The sequence below is a fragment of the Thermobia domestica genome, chromosome 1, assembly GCF_964235325.1.
Source record: "Thermobia domestica chromosome 1, izTheDome1.hap1.1, whole genome shotgun sequence".
NCBI classification, from domain to species: Eukaryota; Metazoa; Arthropoda; class Insecta; order Zygentoma; family Lepismatidae; genus Thermobia; species Thermobia domestica.
The window spans coordinates 137,028,746-137,055,343 of NC_137454.1; the positions used below are offsets into that span (position 1 = coordinate 137,028,746).

The following is a 26,598-nucleotide window of genomic DNA, read 5'->3' on the forward strand; positions in this document are numbered from 1 at the left end:
CGTGAAGTTCTTGAATCTTTTCAGTGGGAGTTGTTTCCTCATCCGCCGTACAGTCCCGACCTGGCACCGAGCGACTTCCACCTATTCCCAGCAATGAAGAAGTGGCTGGCTATGCAGCGTTTTGATGACGACGAACAGCTGCAAGAAGAGGTAACGAAGTGGTTGAAGTCGCAGGCGGCCGAATTTTTCGACGAAGGAATTTCCAAGCTCGTACATCGCTACGATAAATGCCTTAATTTGAATGGTGACTATGTCGAAAAGTAGTATTTGTGTGTGGCTTTCATCTGTATATAATAAAATTTGTTTCCTATACTTTGCTGATTTTTTATTCCAAAACGTAATCTACTTTCTGGATAGCCCTCGTATTCTGCAGGTTTAAAATAACGATTTGTGTTTCAGCGCAGGCAAGCTGAAGCGCTTGATCGAATTCTTACTTTTGGAACCGTCCATATAAAAAGTATAAAAACTGAGATACTGATAATTAAAAATGAGGAGTACAGCACTTAAAGAATGGACCTTGATGTTTTGTCTTATTTCAGCAACACCTATGGTGCTTTCATGAGCCAACTACTAGAATTCACATACTATACAACTTGGTCCTCTTCTATATATATATATATATATATATATATATATATATATATAAAAAAAAAAAAAAAAAAACTAACCAGAATCAAATCACTGTTTTAAGTTCTTGCTAAAGAACCATCTATAGTACATCAGGCAGGTAGAATAAAGGCGTGTATTGAAGCGAATAAACGATAGTGATGCAAAACTGGAGACCCTGAGTTTCAAAGCCAAATTGTGAGTGAGAAGTTAGTTGGTTCATGCATTCTTGAAGTGTCCAGTGTGTCGCGAGGGAACAGTGCCCAAGAAGATTACGGCTTTTATAACTCATGACTTCGGCAAGGAGTATGTAATAGTGGATGGAAGAGAAACCTCACTAACAGGGATCGCAACTAGGACTGTACAGCGAATGCGGAAGAACTGATTATGGAACTCCATCTGAACTTGAAACAACCATTGCGTTAATCACAGTCCGACACGTGTCACGTAACCTAAGCATCCGAGGTCAAGTTGCAGTTTCCAAAGAGATTATCATCACCGATGAGTAAAAACGCATATGTTCCGAGGAGTCCTCTTTCACTTTACTTTCAACAGCACGCCGTATACATAATGGACGCACAAAGTTCATGCTCCGAATTGTTTCCTCCCTACTATAAAACATGGCGGCAACTCTATGATGATATGCAAAATAATCTCCTGGTATTCCATGAACCTGTGATTAAGCTCACAAAATTAATTACTCACAGGTACACTCATGTCCAAAATGATTGTCGCTTATCTATAACTGTCTTCTTGTAAGAATATAATTAGATAATGATTTTGCAGGGTATTTTTAGTACTGATACTATGTGTATAATCGGGAAATGTATATTTGTGGTAAATTTCGTAGAAAAAGAATTATAAATACGAAAATTAGAATGAGTAAAACAAAATGTTGCTAAATGGACAAGAAAATTTTATTTTCGTTTTATTGTTCTTATTTACTGTTCTTTTGACATGAAATTTGCCACATACATGTCTTTGCCGATTATACACATATTAACATTGTAAGAAATACCGGGCGAATTCGTTATCAAATTGTATTCCTACAACATATTTATAGACATGCGACAATAATTTGGGACATGAGTGTACATGCAATTATTATATACGAATACCACAAATATTTGCAAACGTAGTTGTTTACAAAAGCTCCTCACAACTTAAAAATTCGCATGATGTGATCATGTGGAATGAACCTTTTCAAATCTCCATTGTTACTACATTTTAAACCTATAGATAAAATGCTCCTTGAACCACTGAACCTATCCAGAAAACTGAATTTCCTATTCAAATAACGTCACTGAGACTTGGCACTTATGAACGGAAAAATTAATAACACGATTGTAATTCTTGTCAAGGTCACCTTATGCAGAACTAAAATTGTTCAAGTTGTTTTGCAAAATTTTAGAAAAGTGAAAAAAGTTGAAAAAGCGACTGATTGTTAATGTTTCGTGAGAAGAGTATAAAAGTTAATGGTATGTTGATTCATTATGTGAGTCGACGTTATTCAGTTTTAAAACTGGGTGATAAAAGCAACAGGATCGGTAGAAGTAATTCCGAAATAAAACATCCAAGGTGTGTGATCGGGTTAGAGCAAAAAAAGCTTATATTGTAAATCCTAAGCTGTTTTCTATTTTTACACTTATTTTTATCAGTTCATATTAGTAATTTCAAACAGTATCGAATTATTTGCACAAATATATTTTTAAAATATTTTCAAATAGTTGCATATTAGTATTAGTAATGATTTTGTATTGGACAACTACTCTTAATCTGCTCGTGAAATGTGTTAACTTTTCGTATCTTTTTTAAAAAATTATTATTCATTTTAAGAAAAAAGTTGATTACAACAAATTAATAGCTTGTGTTTAATGAATGTAAGACAAACAACCTTCTCATTTCGTTAAGTTAATAGTAATTTTCCGATACATATAAAGTGCGTTCGTGTATACTTTCTTTTCGAAACTGTTGAGGCAACATAGCAAATTTCCACATGGTTCTGAACTGTTAATTGGTTTCTAATTTGCTACATGTATAATCAGTTACTACTATTATTGTTAAATAAGGCATAACAAAGAATACTCTAGCAATTTCAATTCATCTTCAGTGTTAGCATGTTGAAACTGATCCAATTAAACTCATGATGCACAATTCTTTTTACATTTTCTTCATTCCAATGCTATGATGTATTCGCGCTCGAAAAATCTGAAATCTCAGTATGCTTCGCGCGTATGTATAACATTTATGACAATGTAATACGTACTTTACATTTTTTCACATGACAAGCTTTTGTTCTACCACTTGCATTGACAAAATAAGATTTTCAATCGTTTTTTAATAATAATAATACACTTCCATAATGCTTGCAAATAAACCTGATTCTGTAACCGTTTTCTCCATGATGTCGCCAGCTATTTTTTATTATGTATTGAATTTTGCAGCTTTCATCGTATTGATTGTTGAAAATTACACACTTCACTTTTTTTTCTTTCTTCAAGAGCAGACATGTGAATTTAGATGAACCACTGTCTGCTGGACTATTGAAGGAAAAAAATAAGAGAAATAACAATGAAGGAAGTAACATTGAACTTGCGATTAGACTGCAAAATGTGACATGTCAGTTTTCAAAGTTTTACAGAGTAACTACTGCAAGCATTAGATTACGGATAATCTCGAAATAATTGCAACCAAAGTATTAAACAAATTAATTTGGAAAAGCTACTTAATTAGCAAGTTAAAGTCAATGAAGTTCTAATTATTTAAGTAACTTCTTTGTGTATAAAGCAACTCGAATCTTTTTGCATTTGCGACTGCTTTATGCCCAAAGAAACTACAAAAATAAGTAGACGGCAATATCACATTTCGCAATCTCATCACATAACAGTTTCACACATCACAAAACTGACAAATCTACGCAAAAACTGTGGGTCTAATTTTCATCTTTTTACACTTACATCTGAATTATACAGCATAGCTTTACTTTGAAGTTTTCGATAGTAAATAATAAAGCAAGCCTAAGCATTAAAATAATAATAAAAATAGTATTCCGTTAATCTAGTCTTAAGCAATTATTACATATAATGTGGACCGTTTCCAATCAAAGAGAGATTAATTCGAAGAAGTATACAAATCGAACATACAGTCAAAAAGAAAGAAAACAAATGTGGAGTATACAATCAATAATCTCTATACAGCAAAAAATATAAGAGCATTTCAGCAATAAATCTTACGAGAACACAAAAATTAGTAATAAAATCGTCTCCATAACTCATTCGATGTTTTCCAATACACTAATATCCATTTAACTAATGTATTTCCCAATCCAATTATTGCTCTTTTTTGATATATACACCTTTAGTTTCAAGAACTCAAAAATTATCTGTAGTCATAAATATCGATGTGCCTGAATGCACTTTTCAGAAATTCTAAACATTCACATATAACCGTCCTATCTGCTTATTAATTTATGTTACCTTTATATTATCCTCTTCAATATATTGCAATAATTTTTACATTGAATGGAACTAGAGAAGTGAGCTGCAAAAAGATAAGCGTAACAATAGAAGAAATAAGTAAAATGTGACTATAACATCTGTAACAACCTCGGCAAACAGGCGTGCTTTTCGAAGATCACATAGGCAAATCCGACCTTGATAAGAGTGCAAGCTATACTTACACGGACAGATTCCCAATGCAATATCAAACATGTCTGAACTCTATGCTGCGCAACGAGTCCGCTTACGGTGGAGCGAGGAATAGGCCAGGAAACAATGACGCCATGTGCTCCTGTGATGTGTCGATTAAGGTTAGACTGATTCGCGACGCACTGATCTAGAGTACAGAGGACCCCTACAATACCATGGAAAGAAATCAGTATAGTATTAGTGACGTGGGTGGGCACCATGCATAATAGAGGGATAGTTATACAGAGCGATTGAAAAGTCCCCGAACCCAAGCTTCAAAACATATTTTTGACAGTAGTTATTATAAGAAGGTAAATATTTCTGTGTAAACTTATTTGCTAAGGTCTTGGCTATACACGACACAAGAGATGGCACTGGGGAGTGGCGCTAGCTGTCGTGGCGAAGAAATGAACTACATAAAATGCTGTTAGCAAAATAATCACGTTAACACAAGTACTAAATAACACCCACATAATAATACAGGAACACAGTAATCAGCTAACCAGTTATTCAGGTGATCTCTCGGAGGATATCTGGGTGTATGTAAGCACATCACAAGAGATGCTGAAAGTGGCCGCCTCCTTGCAGCATGCATAAACGTATGCGACGCCACATGTTTCGTGCAGTATAGGCATATCAATTGCAGTAATGCACTGAGTGATGTTCGTTTTCAGTGTATCTAAATCGGGGGGATTATTTTCGTAGACTTTCCCCTTCAAATAACCCCACAGGAAAAATTAGGTGAGGTCAAATCGGGTGATCTTGGCGGCCAAAGACATGTTGAAATCAAGCGGTCATCAAAATATCATGCAGAAATGCCATGGTGTCATTGGACGTATGGCATATTACTCCGTCTTACTGTAACCACACATCTGATTCACCAGCGTTCCCAAAAGCGCGATAAACTGCTGTATAATGTCCTGGGTATACAATGGAGTTCACTCGGGTTTCGAAAAAAATCGGTCCAATAATTCGTGATCTGAATACAGCACACCAGACACCAATTTCCTGCGCGTGGAGTGGGGTCTCATGTAAGATATGTGGATTTTCAGTAGACCAGTAGCGAGTGTTCTGTGCATTAACATGACCTATCAAATGGAACCAGGCCTCGTCCGTGAAGTGCACCTTATCAAGGACAGCAATAATGTTGTGAAAGAATCGTTGAAACCACCAACAATACCTCCTTCGAGCACCATTGTCACCTGGTCGCAGCTTCTGAACGACTTTCACGTGATATGGTCGTAATTTTAACCGCTTTGTTGCTTTTCGTGCAGAGCCATATGATACGCCCACTTGTGATAACCACCGAAGTCCTTTCAGTGGTGATTGTTGCAATTGTGCGGCGACGTCTTCCAAAACATCATTCGTCAAAACTGTAGGGCACCCACTACGCGGCTTATCATGCACACTACCATGTTCACGAAACCTCGTGATTAATGTATGAATAATTGATTTACTCACAGAACGTCCGAAACGATTCACAAATTTCTCGTTTGCAGCACTGTATGATGCAGTTTTGAAATAATACTCTAACAAAAACACACGCTCCTTCACCGACAAACTCATCCTTGCAACTGGAGTGATTATTTTGCTAACAGCACTTTATGTAGTTTATTTATTCGCCATGACTGCTAGCGCCATCTCTTGGGTCGTGTATAGCCAAGACCCTAGCAAATCAGTTTACACAGAAATATTTACATTCTCATAGTAACTACAGACATTTTTTTTCCAAGTTTGGGTTCGGGGACTTTTCGATCGCTCTGTACATTTTTGAGGTGAATGCTGTCACTGTTTGAAGATACACAGACAAGGTACTGGACCCTCATATGCAGCTGTTTTGGAGTGCAATATATGAACCATACATTTTCAAGGATAATAACGTACGATGTCATCAAGTAAAACTTGTGCAGGATTTCTTCAGGGTGGAAGGTATCAAACGCACGGACTGCCAGGAATTACACAGAAAACGCTCGAATATACGGGATGCATTGGAAAGGCGAATACAACCAGACAGTCGCCTCCACGAAGAATTCAAGATATGTGTACTATCTTTCGAGAGGAATGGAAATTATTGAGTTGAGTTTGGGTTTAACGTCCCGTTCAGCAGCGAGGCTATATGAGACGTGGACCTACTGATTAACGTGGAATCCGAACCACATGAGCTCCCGCCGGGAATCGAACCCGGGTCTCCCACGCCAAAGGCGTGTACGCTAACTACTTAGCCACGGATGAGCTCTGGAAATTATTCTAGCTGACTTCATCAATATCGTTATTGCAAGTATGTCACATCGTTTTGATGCCTATCTGCCAGCAGGGATGATCACACCTAATCACACCTAAATAGTAGCCTTCCCCGTTAGTCTTTTTTTTTTTTTTTAAGCACGAGTGCCTTTAATGTACGGGGTCCCGAGTTCGATTCCCGGTGGAAGAGCCTTAACATTTGAATACACTAGGGTGAATCAGATTACAAACCTGACAATTTACCTCCTGAAAAGAACGATAAATTCCAATCTTGCTAAATTTCGATAAAATATTTTTGCCTATTCTGCAAATTTTAAAAAGCTATATCACTTTCTCCACATTAAAATTTATTTCATACACGGTACAGATGCCAGACCCTATGAAATTTCGATCATTCCAACACAAAGACAAATCGAAATGTAAACTTTTTAAATTTAGTACGCGTTTTAACTTGAGAGATCTCCTTCCCCCTTAGGTACACAGGTTCTGATACTAAGTAGATCCTCCTTTCCTTAGGTCAGGGTCTGGGAACGTTTCTTCCAAGTTTCTCGATCTTCAGTTTTCTCCTTTAATTCCAAATATTTTATTCTATTTTTCAAACCATCGGTAAGCTGTTTTTCATCACACTCTCCTCGCTTTCCTTCCATCTTTCCCTCTAAGGTGGTATGAAGAAGAGTCCAATCCAGTTGGCCTTCCTACGAAGGATGCTCGTTGAGAGAGTGAATCACAATTTAAGTAGTTCACTGATCACTTTACGATGGAATTTTTATCGAATATTTTATGTTCCATCATTAATCGAATCCGGAATGAGACGCATCAAGCTATGGAGATTTTTTTTAAAGACTATATTAGAAAGCTTTAAAAAAAGATGGTTATGTCTCCTCACAACATTAACTATTTCTACGACAGCTTTTCCACTATTACGCTAATATGAAACACAAGTTGGCTTCGCTAAATAGCAGTTGATACAAAGGTTTTGATAAGAAAACACTAAGCCACACAGGTTCATATCATGAGAATATGTTTAGGGGAACACGGTGACTCAATGGAAGAGAGCTTACCTCTAGTGCGTGGGATCCTGGTTCCATTCCCGACTAAGTTTGTGGCGGACAGCATCGTGTCCGTGGGTTTCCTCGAGGTACTCCCGTTTTCTCCCACATTCTCAATACCCATTCTTTCATCATTATTCATTTGCCTTAATCATATGTTTCCCTAAGCCTAAGGGCGAAATCGTGGAATGTTAAACTGAAAGATTTCAGTTCAATTTCAGAGCAGAGAAGCAATGGCGCATGTGCAGAGCTGAGGAACAGAGATAAAGAACATACTGGCGTGCCCGAGCTCAGCCGAGTGCAAACCAGTATGGCAGAAAGATGTGTATTGGAAACATAGTCATACATGGAAGTGCGTGTTGTTGTGCGTTATGAATGGGCGCATAGGATTAGTGTTTCAGATATTCATCGACGTCTATAGAGCGTCCATATAGACTAATTCATGTGTCGTTAAATACTTGGACGCTGGTGTGCAATGTTCACTGAAGGAAGGCAGTGTGTTGAAAATTAAGACCGATCTGGCCACTCATTCACGTTCACAGCTGCAACAAACCTCGACAGAATACAGGAAATGGCGTTAGCCAACAGGTGTGTAACTGTGTGATTTCGCATCCACGGTGTTGGATGTGTCCAAACTCATCACACGATTCACGACTTGCTGAAATATCAGAAGGTGTCGGCAAAATGAGTTCCGAAAAACCTCATCCTTGATCACAAAACTATACGAATGGCAATAAGCTTCGAACAACTGACGCGGAACAAGGGCGATGGTAATGACTTTCTATTCAGGATCATCATAGCCGATGAGACTTGGATGCTTAACTTTACTCCAGAAACCAAGGTCCGCTTCAATGACATAGAAACATTCCAGCTCAGCCGTCACGAAAAATTAAACTCTCGCAATTCACAGGGAAGATTATGCTGACAGCGTTCTGGGACGCGAACATTGCTTGATTTCCTTATTGCAGGTACCGTACAGGTGGCACGCTATTGCTACATAGTAAGCAAATTGAACTCCCCTATTCGATACAAGAAATCTCAAAGACACCAGGTCTGTCCTGTAGAGGGGTTTCGTTCTTGGATTACAAGACCCCCACTCACCCAGACACTGCAGAACACATACGTCGCCTGGAATGGGAGAGATTGAATCACTCGGCTTACAGCCACGATCTTGCCTCCATACGACTTCATCTTTTTTTGTTTGCGCTGAAGTCAGCATTATTGGGACATCATTTCGGAAGCAAGCAAGCAGTGCGATAGACAGTGAAGAACTTACTCAAATCGCTGGTCACCGATTCAACCCACGGTATGACAAACGGATCAAATGTCGGTGGCGACTACGTGGAAAAACAGCTAAATGATTGTATTTTATTATGACATTTTTTCTGTTTGTAATCAAGCTTCCCTATGTATTAAAAAAAAAAAGAAAAAAAAAACAACTAAAGAATGTACTTTTGGAATGTCCCTCATATGAAAAATAATGTATATTTCAGGTTTATGTTTCACTATTACATCTAAACAGTTTCAATGTCATTTACAGTATATTATATAGGTGTTTATAATCTGGAAATTGCTCGTTACAAAAATTTAACTTAACCGAACAATGATATAATTTAACTTACATCAATACACAATGACACACACAGTTAATATTTTAACTTCTAGCATAGATAAAGACTCATGTACGACATGGCCAACTTAGAACTAAACTCCATTATCCTACAAATCTGTATGTCTTGTACATCAATGATTTAATCATAATTTTGAGATAGAAATTAAGTTACCGCTTTCCTATAGCATTACCAATACATATAGTTGGTTATCAAAATAATGGAAACACCTTTATTACCACGTAAAATATAGGGAGACAATACTAAGGATGAGTGATCAGTAGCTGTCCATTCTTAGTGATATATTCGATAATCGTATGAATTACGTCAGGTGAGGTACAACAGATGTATGTTGAAGTAGGGAGAGAGTGGTGATGTAAAATGGAAGAACTCTCTTGGGTTTCAGAGAAGAAATTATGGATGGACGATTCGTTGGGCCAAATGTATCTAATGTGCCACATGTCTTAATATGAGAATGCTTAATATGACACTGTGTGTCGTATTTCACCTTACTTTCAACAAGTAGTGTTTATATATGGCGGACGCCCAAAAAGCTTATGTTCCAAAAAAGTATGTTTCCTACTACAAAACACGGCATCGGCTCTGTGATGATGTGAGAAGTAATTTCCTGGTATTCCGTAGATCCTGTGATTATGGTCATAACACTAACCACTCCCAGATTATGTGGATATCTTAAGTAATCACGTACATGATATGGTCCAGATGTTTCCGGCCAATGACAGATTTTTCCAAGATAACAATGCGCCAATGCACACTGCTGGAACTGTTGACGCGTGGTTTCATGAACATTAGAGCGAACTATAACACCTTCCGTGGCTTGCCCAATCCCCTGACCTCAACATCATTGAACAGCTGAACTAAAGACTCCGGATCATAAACCTTAGGTTTCTCACTGACTACATGAGGATTGGTATGCCTCCACTACATGACGAATCTGATCTGTTCTGCAGAATAACGGTGGTCGTACGCCGTATTATACAAGTTAGGTGTGTTTTGGGTGTTTCTATTAGCTTTGAGAACAGTCTGTGAATGTCACCTGAAGTGGTTAAGAACTTTATTGTCCATACAGTGACCACTTAAAGAATTTAATAATAAATATTCATGGGAATATCTCCGTTTAGCACCCACTTGTTCGAATGGCAAATTAAACGCACTACCGTTGAGCTTGTAGTATTCACGAAAGATCAATAGAAAACGATCATCATACTAATTCCACCTTCAATATAAATTGAATGAAATCCTTGGATCAATTGTAGGCATAGAAACTAATATCAGAAATTTATAACGTTTTGGCACATCAGAATGCTCCATACATATATTAAAAACTTCGAGGTTTCTCGATTTTTTTATTTTTTTTTTAAATAGAGAAACACAGGAATAAACTATTACCTTGAATTTTATATCAACTTTCCTTTTGAAGTATCAAAGTGGCAGAAACCCATGATTTTCTTCATTTCCTCTTGTTCTGGTGTTAAAATTTCTTCTTCTTCTTCTTTTTCTGGAAACAAAAGATCCACAAACTCAACTACAGACTGCGTTAACGTCAAGTTTCTTTTGTTTAAGAACTCTCAGGAAATATTACTGTACTTTAAAATCAAATAAGAAATTTAGTAATAACAATACAATCTTGTCAAATATTCTCTAATTTCAGGCAGCTGACACACCTTATATTTTATACTTACTCAACCAAAAATTGACAACTTCATTCACACTTTAATAAGAAGCGGAAATTACCAGTTTTTTTCAAATTCCTTTTGTTTAAGATTAATGATTTATGTAAAATTAAGTTTCCTTAATAATTTATCCAACGATTTACACACAACAATAGATTAGGTAGTAGTTAGGAGAAAAAAAATATAGAAATTTGTGAAAAATTGTTTCCTGAACTAACTTTTGAATTTAACAAACCAAAAACTCATTTAATATCATTCTATGGAATCACTTACACTATGATTGCAAAACCATTTAAAAACAGTTTGCTTAATTCTCTTACGTAAAGATCTTTCATTAAAAAAAAAAAAAATCTACAGTTTCCGAATCGTCTACAGTAAGCCCGTCAAACCCAATTTTTGTGCATGCGCTGCTTCATATATGACAAAGCTATGCATGCAAAAGAGTAAGCATGTATCAGTCCGGCAAGTACCAAAATTTAGAGAGAAGTTGTTTCATCATTTTGGATTGTATCACTCTGCTAAATCTGCGTGCACGAGCCTTACATCTTGAGATATATATATATACACAGAATCTTTTGTGCCAGCTGTTTCTTGGTCTATTTTGTGGCATTTTTATTGCTATTTTCCTATGTATAAATTTAAACTTTTTTATTTTAATTTCCTTCTATATGCCTGTATCGCTACAGTTTGAATTTTTCAATTCTTTCTCGACAGTTTCTTTGGTTGATTGTATTTCTGATTATTTTTTATTCGACAACACTTCTTAAGAATCTCATCTCAGTTGCTTGGATTTTGTTGTCCGTGTTTCACTAGCGTAAACGACTATGAAGTAGTACGTACTTCCTGTGCCCTAACAAATACACCCTCCATTCCAAAAGAAACCGAACTTTTGAAAACAAATAGTACCACTAGTGCCATCTGTTGTAATATTTTACCGGTAGATGGCGTAGTCCCTCATTGACAACTGGTATAAATGTCATGACATTTGGATGCACGGCAACAAAGCTATTGCGTTTCAACTGTCAGTGTGTTGTGTACATCGGTCGGAAAATGAGTTTCAAACAACGAGCTGCAATTGAGTTTTGTGTTAAACTGGGTAAAACTTTTAGTGAAACGCACCAAATGCTAAAAAATGCATATGGTGATGAGTGTCTATCCCGTACGCAAGTTTACGAGTGGTTCAGGCGATTCAAATCGGGTAGAGAGACGCTGGATGATGATGAAAGATCAGGCCGTCCCAGAATCGGATTATCGGAAGAAAACATCGAAAAAGTGCGTGAATTCATCAAACATAACAAAAAATCGTCGGTGAAAGTTATTGAAATGGAATTAAGCATTCCTCAAACAACCGCATACCGCATTTTGACCGAAGTTTTGGGCCTTAAGAAGGTTAATTCGCGGTTTGTACCACACAAACTCACCGAAGACCAAAAAGTTGATCGAATTGCGCATTGCAAAGACATCGTTAAAAGTGCTCGGCAGGATCGAAACTTCTTGAAATCGATTGTAACTGGTGTCGAGACGTGGTGTTTTGAATATGAGCCCGAAACAAAGCGGCAAAGTGCTGAATGGAGAGCGCCGGATGAAGGAACACCCAAAAAAAAGTCGCTTGGTGAAGTCAAAAGTTAAGGTGATGCTGATTTGTTTTTACGATTCAAAAGGAATTATCCACAAAGAATTTGTTCAGCCCGGCCAGACAGTCACTGGAGAGTTTTACTTGGGCGTCATGAAGAGTTTGCTGGCAAGAATTCGTCGTATTCGGCCGAATATCGCGAAATCGGCAGTTGGACTCTTTTGGACGATAATGCACCATCACATCGTTCGCGACTTGTAACTGAATTTTTGGTCAAAAATCACATTATTCGGTTGCATCATCCGCCCTATTCACCAGATCTCGCTCCGTGCGATTTCTATCTGTTCCCGAAACTGCATTTGGCGATGAAAGGAAAGTGGCACGCATCGATTGATGCCATTGAGAAGACGACGACCGCCGTCCTAAAGACCATTCCAATAAAGGACATGGAGAAGTCGTTTGACAACTTGTTGGAGCGTGCAAATATGCGTATCGATGCAGAAGGGGAATACATTGATTAATAAAAATGATTTGTTCCAAAATGTACATTGCTTTTTTGTTTTTTTAAAACGTTCGGTTTCTTTTGGAATGGAGGGTGTATTTTACATTTTGGTAATTTCTGCAATCTCCATTAGCTTCCCTCGTAGAATTGTCTTGCCCATCGATATTTCTACTATTACCTTAGTTTCTTCTCAAATCATTTCGTCTTCGAATGCAGATGTTTTTATCCTTCTGTTTCTTAACCTTCCTGTCTTGTAACGACATTGAAAATGATAGACAACAGATTACTCTGTTTTAGGTTACAGTTCATTTCGAAATATTAGATTTTCCTATAGTTCGTCCACACTCTGCATTGGTAATCTTCATAAAGCTGTTAGATCCACCATGTTATTTCTCCTTCCATTTCAATCGACTCAAATTTTGTTTCTATACGGTTCCAAGGTACGTTGTCAGTATACTTTCCTTTGCAAATATGAGATCTATCCTAGATCGTGCTTCCCTAAAACAATGTTGCCTTTCGCTCATGTTCTCTTCGTGGCACTTCGGGTCATAAATATTATTCTACGTTATAATAGTCATATTTTACGTTATATGGAACATTACTTTTATTTTAGTAAAACTGATTCACTGGAATATTTTTCTGTGCACTGGAATTATTTATGTGCAGTGAAACGTAATTTTTTTCCTTCATATTCCTTGATTCATTTTGACGCATTGTTCTCTCGTATCTTTAAGAGCGTGAGAATGTCCCAGTTAAACAAATCCCAGGTCGGTCGCTGCAAGGTACTTTACCAGTAAAGCCAATAGTAACGCGCCTGCAGACTACGTGTGAATAAAAACTACATCATTTAAGGTAGCAGAGAGTAGCTCTACGTCCAATATTATGGCAGGGCGACAAGTTTGCGCGCACAGTGGAAAGCTGCAAATATTCAGCCGGTTAACAATGTAGGAACAGCTTGCATTTGCGCTCCGATATTTTTGCATGCACACAATTTTATTTACTTACTACGGAAGTACATGAAGTGGTACGCGCTACCTACCTGCTTTCAGTTCCAGCAGTGTTTTCGTTTTGTCCGCCATACTGAATTTTACACTTTTAGCATCCGATTCTTACACAGCAAGGTTGAATATCTCCATATACCTGATTTTAGATTCTTATCATGTTTCTTTGTAATTTGTGTCCGCTATATTGGATCCGCCATTTTGATTTGTAAACATTTGATGTCAGATTCGTATTCAGACCACGTCTCAAAACAATTACGTCATAGCTTATTTTATCCACGTTTTCTGGTGTTTCGGAGCGATCCTTGTTCTCATCTTTAAATGGCCGCCACGCCCCCTATAGGCCCCATTCAAGCGAGATATTTCACTTGTGAAGTATACTCGGTGTGACCTTTCCAACGATATATAACACATACAGATCCCCGCGTACCACTTCATGTACTTCCCTAATTGGTGTAATTATTATTTTTAACCTTCTGAAGTATATATGTACATTATAGCATAGAACTTAATTTTGTGTCTGATGGAATTTCGACATACGAAAAATTCTCACGAGAATATGTATGTCAGTGGCGTAATTAAAGGCTTGGAGGCCCCACCCCAGACAGCGTGGAGTTGGTCCCCTACTCTATATCCTACTTCACGATTTAGGAGCCCCCGATGGTTTGACTCCCCCGCAATGCGGGGCCCTTATTTACGCCCCGGGTGTATGCAGATCATACCAACCTTTTTGTTATTTATCAATTTTCCAGTAGCGTTCGAATGGGTATTTGTTCCCCGGAACTCGTTAATTTAAAAATCATCACACGGTATGTTAAAGATTGGCACGATTTCTGGCCTTCTCGAATTGTATATTGTACATTGTCTCCAGGTAACTCTGGAAGTTTAAACTCAACTGTGTTGTACTTCTTCCCGTTCAAAAGTGGCTGCCAAGTTTGTAATGACTATTATTATAATTATTTAGGTGCTCCGAGTCATGCTCAAGAGTTGAGACACTAAAATTTTATTTTTTTCTCAAGCTTAATGTAATATACTATAATCTTAAATAGTCATATTCCTAGCCTTTACACAATATTTTGGTTGAATGTATTCCTGAAGAGTTCTTAATTCTGAATAACATCTTCCCTACATTTTTATTTATTAAAAAGAAGAAAGAGTATCACAAATGAAATTAGTATAAGAAGCCACTGTGCATTAGTTTTCACACAAACATAATCATTACACCCTCTCTCTTTTTTTCTAACATACGAAGAAACTGCAAGTTTTAGATTTTGACCTAAGTTTAGGGCTCCATCTACGGGAGAAGATGGAAAAAAGAACTGAAATTCCTTTAACCTTAAGTTCAATGTGACAAATAACTACTTTTCATTTTGATGCTGTGCTCACTTTACTTTAAAATAAGAAATCTAACCGATTAAGACAACGTAAACGTAAACTACCTACATTAATATAAGGTAAAGATGAGACAGGGATTGCATATGCGACGATTAAATGTTGACTCACATATGAAATGTAAAGTTTTCATGTGCAAGGTGGTTTAACAAATTATAGTCGGACCATCCTGCCTATTAAAAAAAATTTTACGTTCATATTTTCTTATCCAAAAGTTTACGAAGGACAGTTGATCAAAACTGGAAATCCTACTTCCTTCGAAGAAACAAATATGGAGTTATTTGAATAGATGGGGTATAGTTTCGATCTCAGTTTATTAGGACAGTTTTGGATCGTAGTATTCCGAGATAGAAACTAAATAAGTTACTTCGCTCGACTTTCAGGCCAACTTAAAAATCTCTAAGTCAACTTCGAAACTACGTACTTTATGACTTACGTTAGTAAAGGGCTTTTACTTTAAACATACACTACTGGCGATTTCATTTCTAACAATTACTTTCTGAACATCCTGTAAAGGTAACCAAGAAAGTTCTGTCGCTTTTTGTGGAGGTCTGTGTTCAATTTGCCCTTACATTATAAGTTGAACGCGAATGGAAATAAGGAGAAGGTCAGTTGTTGGTGTGTGTATATATCCAACATACTACTTGGTTGTGGCAGTTCAGTTACACCGTAAACTTGCGTAAGAACAGAGTGAACATGGGAACTCCACAGAGTGTCATAAATGCGTGTATGCTGTACGAGTTCAAACTGGACTCAAATGAAGCTGCAGCGAGGCGGAAGATATGCCAGGCCTTTGGTGAGGGTGTCGTGACTACGTGGACAGTACAGGGGTAGTTTAAGAATTTAAGGACGGTGACAAAACACTCGAAGAAACACCACGTGCCGGAAGACCAACATGTACAAAATGAAGATCTTCAGGCAGAAATTGAGGGGAACAACGGTCAGACATGTGAGGAACTGGGTCTACAATTTAGTGTAAGTGGAGAAACCATTGGCAACACCTCCATCAACTTGGGAAGCACTACAAGTTGGGTCGATCAGTCTCATGATTTGACTCTGGGCCAGAAGGCAACGCGAGCACACACCTATGTTTCTTTGCTGTCTTGACTGAGGAAGGAGCCCTTTCTGGACAGCGTGTTAATATGTGATGAAAAGTGGGTCCTGTACGAAGCTTCACGGCGCCCTCATCATTAATTAGTAACCCATGAACAGGTTTCACAACAGCCCAAACCAGCAATGCACCAAAAGAAGATTCTCCTGTGTGTTTGGTGAACTGCTCGCGGCATCGTGCATCGGAAACTGCTACCAGCTGATCAGAGCATCAATGCAACTATGTACTGTCAGCAGTTGAGCCGTGTTCAAGAAAAACTCAGAACACTGGAGCCAGCACTTCTGAATCGCAAAGAGATCCTCCTGTTACAGGACAACGCTAAGCACCACGTGGCTAGGATGGCCCAGGACACCATTCTACGCCTTGGATGGAAAACACTATTGCATCCGCCATACTCCCTGGACATTGCACCGTCCGATTATCACCTGTTCCATTCCTTGAACAATCACCTTAGAGGACGCCAGTTCAAATCCCTACTAGGTGCAAAAATGCACTTGATACCTTCTTCGCTTCACGGGCCACCAAGTTCTACCGCGATGGAATTCATGGCCTTCCAGAACGTTGGCAGAAGGTGGTCGATGCTGATGGGAACCATTTTTGATCTTCCACATACGTCTTAGGTGACATATCTATGTTCGAAGATAGTGGGTGAAAAAGCGACTGAACTTTCTTGGTTACCTTTATATTACAAATGTCTGTTAATCCACTGCTGGATGAAGGTCTCTCCAGCACGTTTCAAAACCAACTTTCTTGAGTAATTCTTTTGCAAGTCACTTGGCAGTGCTTCCTGGTTTCGTCACATCACCCTATATGAGGATGTTTCACTGATCGACTAAGCTCTTAGCTTTATTTATTTATTTATCGTATAATCTTACAATATATTTTGTCTCTTGCTATTTGAGTGCATTTACTTCCATTTATTAATACATATTTCTGGGTATTATCTGCATCTATGGCTTTAAGTCCGTCACGTATGTAGAATGACGTTTCTCGGCAAGCACACTATCCGGAGAAGAGGGAAGGAATGAATCAGCCTGGGACCCGTACATACAGTACCGTTCCGGCATTTGCCTAGTGTGAATGAAGAAAACCCAGGAAAATCTCACTCAAAATGGCAGGCATGAAAAAGCTGTTATAGCTTTTTGACCAACTGTCCCCATTGGGAATTGAACCCGGGATCGCTCACACTGCATTTATTTTAACAATATGCGTCACTCCTATCATCTTTTTGATCCATATGGTTCTCTTCCTGATTGATTAATTGAAGTTTATAATGGAGACGTAATTTATCTCTGTCATGATTCAGGGTAATGGATATCTTTAAAGGTAAATGCTAATTTTATTAACTTTCCATGTCTTCGACCTGTACGTCAAAGGCCTCAAAGTTCACATATTAGAATCATTAGCATTTTACACTCTTTAACATGAAACTTCTATTTGAGAAAATATTTCTTCTTTAATGTTACCATCCATGGATATCTTGTTTCAGATAGATGTAGTAGGTGGTGAAAATCCAAAATTGGAACAAGTGACCTACTCTTTCTTGAAGTTGTTGTCACTTTTGTCTTTTTCATCTTTATTTTCAATCCGACTTCTTGCTCTACAAACTAGCTCTTCCATGATGTCTTACAGTTCTTTGATACTGTGTGTCAGATATTTCCCGTTTCGGTGACAGGTGGGCAACTTTCATAGGAAAGCTAAGAAAACGAAAGTTCCTATATGCCCGTTCTAGCAACGCAGGTGGACGATAGGTTAATTTGCTTTCAAATTTGTACTAGAAACAGTTCAAAGCAGGCTTTGAGCGAGACTACCAATACTTCGAAATTCCTTCTTGTAACATTTAGAAAACACAGGAAGTTATGACATGACATCTTTCAGTTTTATGTCCCGTGGTTATGCCGGCTAGGTTAAAGGAGACGGTAACACAGAAAATCATCGGGGAGATGCAAAAATGTGTTGAATTAGGAATTATTTAATTGAATTTCATCCCGTTCGTTAATAACAAATGGACTCCATACGTTGTCATTTCGTTAAGTTACCTGATGACTGTTCAATGATGATTACTATTTAGCAATGCAATTAAGTTTTTTACTATTTCCAACATTTTCCAGATTTGTCGTAGCTCTCTCAACTGTTAGTCATCAGTATTACCAATCTAATAATGGTCCGTAGGTTATTTTCAATCAAAAACCACATCCTTAATTCGGTGGTAAGCTTTTTGCGATTGCGGTAAATCAAATTAAATTTACGATAAAAAATATTATTAATTACTAGTTCTAAAAATAATTCGTGCTTCAAGATTTTAGTAGTCTTTTTCTGAGATTGGATAAGCACCTTTTTTTTTTCAGTCAAGACCTATGTAGTTTTAACAATTGCCTAAAAGTAGAATTTTTTAAATAGTTACGCAATCACTTATGTTTAATTAATTTATATTTTTTTCTTCTTTTAATTCCGCTTGAATCTTATTTTTTAAAAAATCCCAGTAATTTCTCTTTCGATCACGTGTATTGTTTTTAAGCAATGAATGTACAGATAGATCTACTGTTACTGGCAGATAAATACACTCTTTCAAGTTATTTCTAGTTGCAGACTACATGTACTATACCAAGAGGATAATTCGTGTTTTCATCATTACTGAATCTCACCCACTAATTAATCAACTTCTACAACTACGTTATCATAATACTGCATACAAAAATCTTCTAATTTTCTTAGTAATAATAATTAATGATGCTACTTTGTATTATTATTTTTTCTTTCCTTCACCGTAACAAATTTTTAAAATACAAAGAATGAGTCTGAAGAGTCGTTTTTCACCAGTATCTTTAGAATCATTAAAATAAATAAGCATGGTTACTTGAAAAATGCATTCTCAGTTTCTTATTATTAAATACCACGTATGCGTATATTCAATATTTTTTTTGAAAATTACTCTTGTTCCCAGGTGAAAATACCTGCAGTACTATTTTTAAATAATGAAGCTAATAATAAAAAAGCATTAATATGTATGATCCTTTGGGAATCAAGTGTGCAATACTTCGCGTTGAACATATATTTAAAATTCAACAAACTGTTTACAAAAACTGAAGTACATGATTTGTACTGGGGTTTTTCACTAACTGGGGAACATTTAGATTAAAATAACATTTTAACAGTTATTAATTTTACAGTGAATGTCAACCAACCTTGTATTACTCATTATTATAGCTGCAGCTGATAATTTCGACAATTTACACCATTTCTACTACGGAGATGTTACCTCTAGAACAAGCATGAGTAACAAGAAGCTTCTATCTTAACGGTGTCGAATACTTGCCATCTTTGTATTTCAAGTCCACTGATTTATATGAGGAACTATTTTTGTTTTCTCGGAAATTATATATAATTTTAATGGTTAAATATTTAACGATTTCTTCAAATCTATTTTAAAATATATCTCTCATGAAAATTAATTCTAAAACAAAGAAGGGACACTTAGCTACACTTAAAGTAGTCAGTAAAACTCGATCACTAAAATTTCACTCCGTTTCAAACGAAACACAAAATAATTCCCCTATAAATCAATCGGCTTAATAATAAATATGGCGTAGGTACCCAACACCACAGCTACAAGGTTTGCTGACATTTAATTTAAAGACTGTGCTCTTTATGTATGATTACCAATTATTGCGAGAGTGAATCGTAGGTTCATTCGATTTTGAGTAGAATCGAACTGTTTATCGTTAATGCACTGACGTTTAAGATAGCATGTTACTTGTTTCACCTTCCTATTTCTTCTCGTACCAAAATAATGGTGCAATCCATGGCTTCCAGTGGTACTTCCGGTTGAAACAGCAGGCTGTCATTGGGTTTGTGACTGCGGAAGGTTGTGCGCCCAGGAACATTCATCGTCGGCGACGAGTCGTGGATACACCATTGCGACCTGGAAAGGACGCGTTGGTCGATGTACTGCTACACGTCCTCTCCTCTACCAAAAAAATTTAAAACTGTCCCATCAGTTGGCAAAGTGTTGATGACATTCTGCCTCATCCTGCCTATAGACCGGATCTTGCGTCCTACGACTTTTGGCTCTTGCCCAAATCACCTTAAGGACCAGTTGCGATACGGAGGTGGAAGCAGCAGTTCGGCAATGGTATCGCCATCAGCCACCAGAATTCTTCGCCGACGGCATGAAAAACCTTGTTTCGCGTTGGGGCAAGTGTGTTGACCGTAATGGGGACTATGTTGAAAAATGATATCACGATTTGTAGCTGGAAGCTTTCCACTGATACCTGCATCGGTGCTATCTGTCAAACACAAATAAAGGTATCATCTTGGAAACATTACTTTCTGAAACACCTCGTATCTTTGACCACTAGCACGCAATGTTTACGACCGAAGCAGAAACCTCGTCCTGTTTTTTTTTTTTTCTCTTTCTTTCTTTTCTCGCGCAACATCACAGACCCATTGTAATTTGTTTAGAGCAAGGTTCTCATCCACAGTACAGTCATCTGGAACGAGTTCCCGGAATACTGGATCATCGATATTCCAGTATATGGCATAACATGACCTACTCTCTCAAACCTCTCTCATTGGACAGTTAGCAGTCACCTTCAATGCTCATATCGTCTGATTTAAAGCGCGTGGACTATTTCCGAGGCTTTAATCCTTTTCTTCCAATAATGTCCTAAGATTATACGAACAGCTAGTATCGAACACCATGCTTGACTGTAATGCGGAAACAGGTACTGCCTACGTGGTAACTGACAAAACATCAGTGCCATATTAGGTCATGTTATGCTTGGTACTTTTACGTTAACAGGAACAATATATGTTCGGATGGATTCAAAAACGAATGAACGTATGACTCACCACAGTAATTTTATTTAGGATTTCTGAAGTTATTTAGAAACCCTATCTTTTATCTGTCTGCCCAGCACATATTTTCAGGATAATTTATTTTGCAGTAACTGTATTATCAAATCAAAGTAATCCAACAGTACTAAGTTCTCTGTTATCTTTCTATATAATTAGTAAAGTAATTCTTTTGCTGACTTTTTCCTCTCATGCATTCCTTCGTACTGCCAATGTCTAGTCTATTTAATTACTAGAGATGAGAATAGTTTCTGTTTCGCATTTTATTAAATCTTAGATCTTAGGATTATTGAATTCTTCATTGCTCAAGTTTGGAACCAGACTACGAAAAGTATTAATTGTATTGTGGATACTATAACTTCCCCAATTAAATTTTTAAGAACGGTTCTTCGACTCGAATGTATGAGGCAATATTACTGTATCATGTCACAAACGGTTAAATTTTATTTTTATTGTTACCTTAACTTCCTTGTCAAATATTAAATTAAGAACATATCTAACCATATCGTGAATTATAATTACTTGATTCCAATCCAATTCTCGAACATCCTGACTATCATTTCTGCTTTTAATCAGGTAAATAAATAACTGTAATTTTCCTTACTTTTTTGTATAAGAAAAAAACATGACCATTGGTGTTAATATCCAATCAGTTTGTCACTTCAATTATTTACCCTACAAGATAGTTAGAAATATGCTTTATCACTATATCCCATGCTAAACATTAAATCTCTACCTTGGAAAAGAGACAGAACGTAACTCATCTTAACTTCATGTTTCAGTTTCTATAATTCTTCTAGTTTTACTCCTTTGACCTCTATATTTAGTACTGATAACCCAGTTCTGCATCATTAAATACGAATGATAATAAATTTACTGAATATATATATACACATACAATTCTCATCTTTAGTAATAACAAATACTACTAGTAGTTCCTACTGCCCTACGTTTTAAGCCCTCAACCATATACACTTATATCAACTACAGAACAAATATTTCAACTTTATCTTCTTGAACAATTGGAGAAGTACACGTAAAGGTTAATTCACCTGCATGTAGATAAAATCTAGGTTATAAATCACTAAAAGGAAAGTTTTCTTTTCATGTTTGTTGTCTTTTCCAATTGTTTGATTCACGTTTGTAGAAACCATCCTGCAGGCCTGTTACATTTATGTTCCACGTTGAGGCGATGTAAAGCATTTAAATTGATCAAGTATTTACAGAAGACATGTTGTAATGACTATTTCAATTTACTTCTTCCGTAAAAACACAGTACATCATTCTTCATGCAATCGAACAGGATTCATCAGAACATATTAGTGTAAGCCATTTAAATATAGGTATAAAATTTACGTTAATATGAAGACAGAAATAGTTATTTTGAAGATTCTTATTTTAAGAACAGTACGATATTTGTCTTCACTAGTTCAAAAAGAACAAATTCTTAATCTTTACCAAAATTTTCATCTAAATTCCTTACTATAATAGTTATGGTAAAGGATACGTAGCCGTTAGAAAACCAGAAATACTTCAATGTTTATTTCACTGAAGATGCGAAGATGAAATACTAATTTTGATTGCAGGTACTTATCGGGTGTGGCGTGCGTATGAGTAAAAAACACATAAGTGTTTCTAAACAACACCGACCACGTTTGGAAAATGCTTCTTTTCGGCACTATGACCAGCCGAAAAAGAGTCGGAAAAACGCAAAAACAGCCATAACTGAGAACACAATGTTGGAAGTCAGTGAAAGGGAACGTCCATTATTTTTAGTCATATATTCCATTAATTCACAATTAGATGTGCAGGGGCAGCACAAGGGTTACCCGCAAAGAAATTACAGAATTCCTAGGATATTTTAATAAAAGCTGAATGAGTAAAGTAAACAAGTACTAAGCACAATACTTCAACGAGTAAAATCAAAGCAGATTCCTTAAGTTAGCTGAACATGTTAGAATAAGAGGTTGGGAGTGGGTTTGTTATACTGCAAAAGGGTCAATCTATCTGAAGTGGTCAAAAGGTGGTGTAAGTGGTTGCTCGACCATCTCCGATAATTATAAAAATTGGAGTGTGATGAACTTTATGTATGAGGTCAATAACACTATGTTGTATGTACAAGTGTTCCTGAATGGCGGCCATCTTTCTTGTCGGGAGTGTTATTTTATGCATCTGCAAGAGTGTATAAAAACTACAGTTGCTCAGGTCATACGAAACAAACACGAAACAAAAACGAATGTCTACAGCAGAGACTGAGGTACACTGAGAATATAACTCTTGCTTCTAAATAGATATGCAGGGTTGCAAACCAATTCATGAAATCACCAGAAAATTGCACTTTTAAAGGGGCTGTATGTTGGAATGGCATAAAGTGGGAGGTTCGTAAGATTTGTGCTGAATACTATCATGTAAAGAGTCTGCAGAAATATCCACAGCTATGATACTACTGGTGCCGTACATTTAGGGGTCCGAAAGTTGGAGCTTGTAATTTTGATGGTATTTTTGGGGCGTAATATCTCACGACAGCAAAGCGCTGAAAATTGATCCTTAGGCCACAAAGTAATTTTGTATGTCAATAATCTATTTAAAAAATCAGGACTGATATTACATGGAGGAAAAAGTGAGGACATGGTAAAAACGCGAAGAAAGCACGTGCATGACGATGATCGCAGCCAGGAAAAAATTAAATGTCTGGATATGTTTTGTGCTAAATCTCAAAAACTACGCACGGTTCCGCAATTAGGCTCGCCTTAGTTTGTGTTCAGTTGTGCAAAAGCTTGTGAGTGGTGTTTGTTTCGTCTTTCTAGCTCTCATGGTTATTGTCAGTCTATATGGGAGAGAGGGTTAGCTCCCCCTTGCATCCACGACACCTACTGTCAAATCGGACCGTGATATTAAGACACTCAATGTATCAGCAAAGTGTCATTGAAATCCAATCCTAGTTACGGAAGTTAGTGTGTTCACAAGGTTGCATTAGATAGCATAGATAGATGTATAACTGAGCTTCGGTAGTTCTATTGGTAGAATATTGGGTTGCATTCGGGAGGTCGGGTTTAAATTGCTGGACCAGCCATTCTAACTGGGGATTTCCTCAGTTCCGTAAGGTGAATGCCAGGATAGTACCTATACTAAAATGGCCCTGGTCGCTACCTCTCCCCATCCTTTCCCACGGTATAGGCCGTAGATGCCAGTCTGCCATACATTTCATTCAATTCAATGCAATTCAATATATAGGTACTGAATTGCATATACAGCGCATTAGAAAGTCCAATAGCGCAAAAAGCACTTGTACATTCAGACTGGCTTATACTGTTTCCCTTATCTTAATATCAAGAATCACCCCACAAACGTTGTCAGTGTTGTTTAGAAACATCCTATATATTATAGAATATTATAATGCACATACTCATCTTTCACTTCAATATATGAAAACAGCTCTTACACAATCCACAAAATGAAACTTCTTTCCCGTCTCCTCTATTTGATAGTCTAACTGAATCATTTGAGATATCGTGCTTCTTTAAATTGTCAAAATTAATTCGAATATACCACAATGTGACCTATTTGTAGCCAACATAATTTACTTTGTGTCTATTACTTTACACTTCCAATTTTATTTTCCACAATTCAAAAACGAAGTTTTTCTGAAAAGCCATCAAGAAATAAAACACGCCATTCGATGCACCACGAAGACAAGTTTTGTTAACTATCACTCAACTATAATGCCTAATGTTGAATTATTTCCTCTACATTTGTATAACCCTTACACATGTACTTCTCCATCTACGTGCTTCTCATTTTAAAAAGTTTTCCACACTGAAACCCACCTTCGCTCATATTCCTGTGTCTTCCATCCCTGCTCCAATGACCATCATCTCTACGATCCCTAAATCTGTCGTTTCGCCTCTCCTTATACTTATCATTGTATCCTGAAATAAAAAAGCTTGCGTTTCTTACCTCACTATCCCTAATTGTTTCGTTTTAACAACGTATAAACGCGGCATGGAAGCACACCTATATACGAAATATATAAATTCGTATGAAAAGTAAACTATGAAAGTGAAGCTGTTATACAGTGTAGTTACCACTAATACCTGCGTAGTACATGTGAACATTAATTACCGTCTTCACAGTTTCGACAGCTCTTGTTGATTATTCGTCCTAGAAATCATTCAATGAGAGCCACTAAAATATCAACCTTTGGCAATATGGTGTACTTGACTTGCCTTTTAATCATTAATTGCATTGAAACTACTGAACTTTTTAGCCCATTTGTTCACAATTGTTGTATCAAAACATAATATATTACACAAGAATACTACATTCCATTCGGTGTTAAATATCACATTGGCATTTTATATCGCTTTCTCCGTACATAAGCTAACGCTTTACTTTCGCACTAAGATGCCCTCATAAATAAAATACCCATTTATGTTGAGATCAGTCTAATCTAGTAATCTATATGTACCATAACCATAAGACGGACTGACCACCGACTACGGAGAGGCAGCACACAATAAGTACAGGTCAATGCTTTCAGATATTTACAGGCATGCCAATATTGTGGGTACTGGAAGTTGATGTCAGGACTCGAATCATAAGAACCACACCAACGAAGGGAAATGTTGGGTTCTATGTCCGGGTCCGTACGTGACCGTAGCGGCAAAGAACCTATTCTGTCGGCAAGGTGTTCTGCGAGCAAACAGTTGTTATGCGTTAAGTACAGTATGTTATGTTCGAGATCGAAAGGGCTACAAATAAAGCTGAAGTTGTCTATCTTCACACGTGTAACGCACACATTTCGTTTTAAGATCATTTCCATCCCCTTCATTGTTACTATATTCTTCGTAGAGATTTTCACCAGTATAACACAACACTGCAACAAGAAAGTATAATATACAAATGGTGTACCACTACTGAATTTTAAAATGTTTCCAGTTATTGTACTTTCCACGTTTTACAGCCACTTCCACATCTATAGTAGCAGCAGCCATTGAACATGCCTTGTACTATACACATGGATAACTAACATCTCATTTTCTCGATACAATATCAAGAAGCATTTTTATTCAGGCAACGGAAAAATTGTATTTTCGAATCACAGTTTTAATGAGAAACCAAATGGTGAGTATACATGGTTGCAGGTTCGATTTCCGATCAGGGAAAGAAAATTAGACGTTGACTCACATCGTGAGGCAACTGGAAAACCAAAGAGAAATAACGGAGCCAATTTAGGATGCTGAAACAATTAAAAATGAAAGGAAATCTATCAGTTTAAC

At 37.1% G+C, this 26,598-nt stretch overlaps 1 protein-coding gene across 3 annotated transcripts in view; it reads right to left on the reverse strand.

Annotated features, from left to right (window-relative positions):
* The window catches only part of ytr (U4/U6.U5 small nuclear ribonucleoprotein 27 kDa protein yantar), a 68,074-nt gene that overhangs the window by 13,474 nt on the left and 28,002 nt on the right, over nt 1–26,598 (reverse strand). For 2 of the 3 annotated variants that reach the window (XM_081763657.1, XM_081763659.1), the window contains exons 4-5: nt 25,147–25,248; nt 10,603–10,711 (exon numbers count right to left, since the gene is read on the reverse strand). The exons of the other annotated variant lie outside the window; for it this stretch is intronic. In XM_081763657.1, the coding sequence (XP_081619783.1) occupies nt 10,611–10,711; nt 25,147–25,248 (203 nt within the window). In that variant the 3' untranslated portion in view covers nt 10,603–10,610. Of the gene's footprint in view, nt 1–10,602; nt 10,712–25,146; nt 25,249–26,598 lie in introns of those variants that run through there. 3 annotated transcript variants of the gene reach the window in all.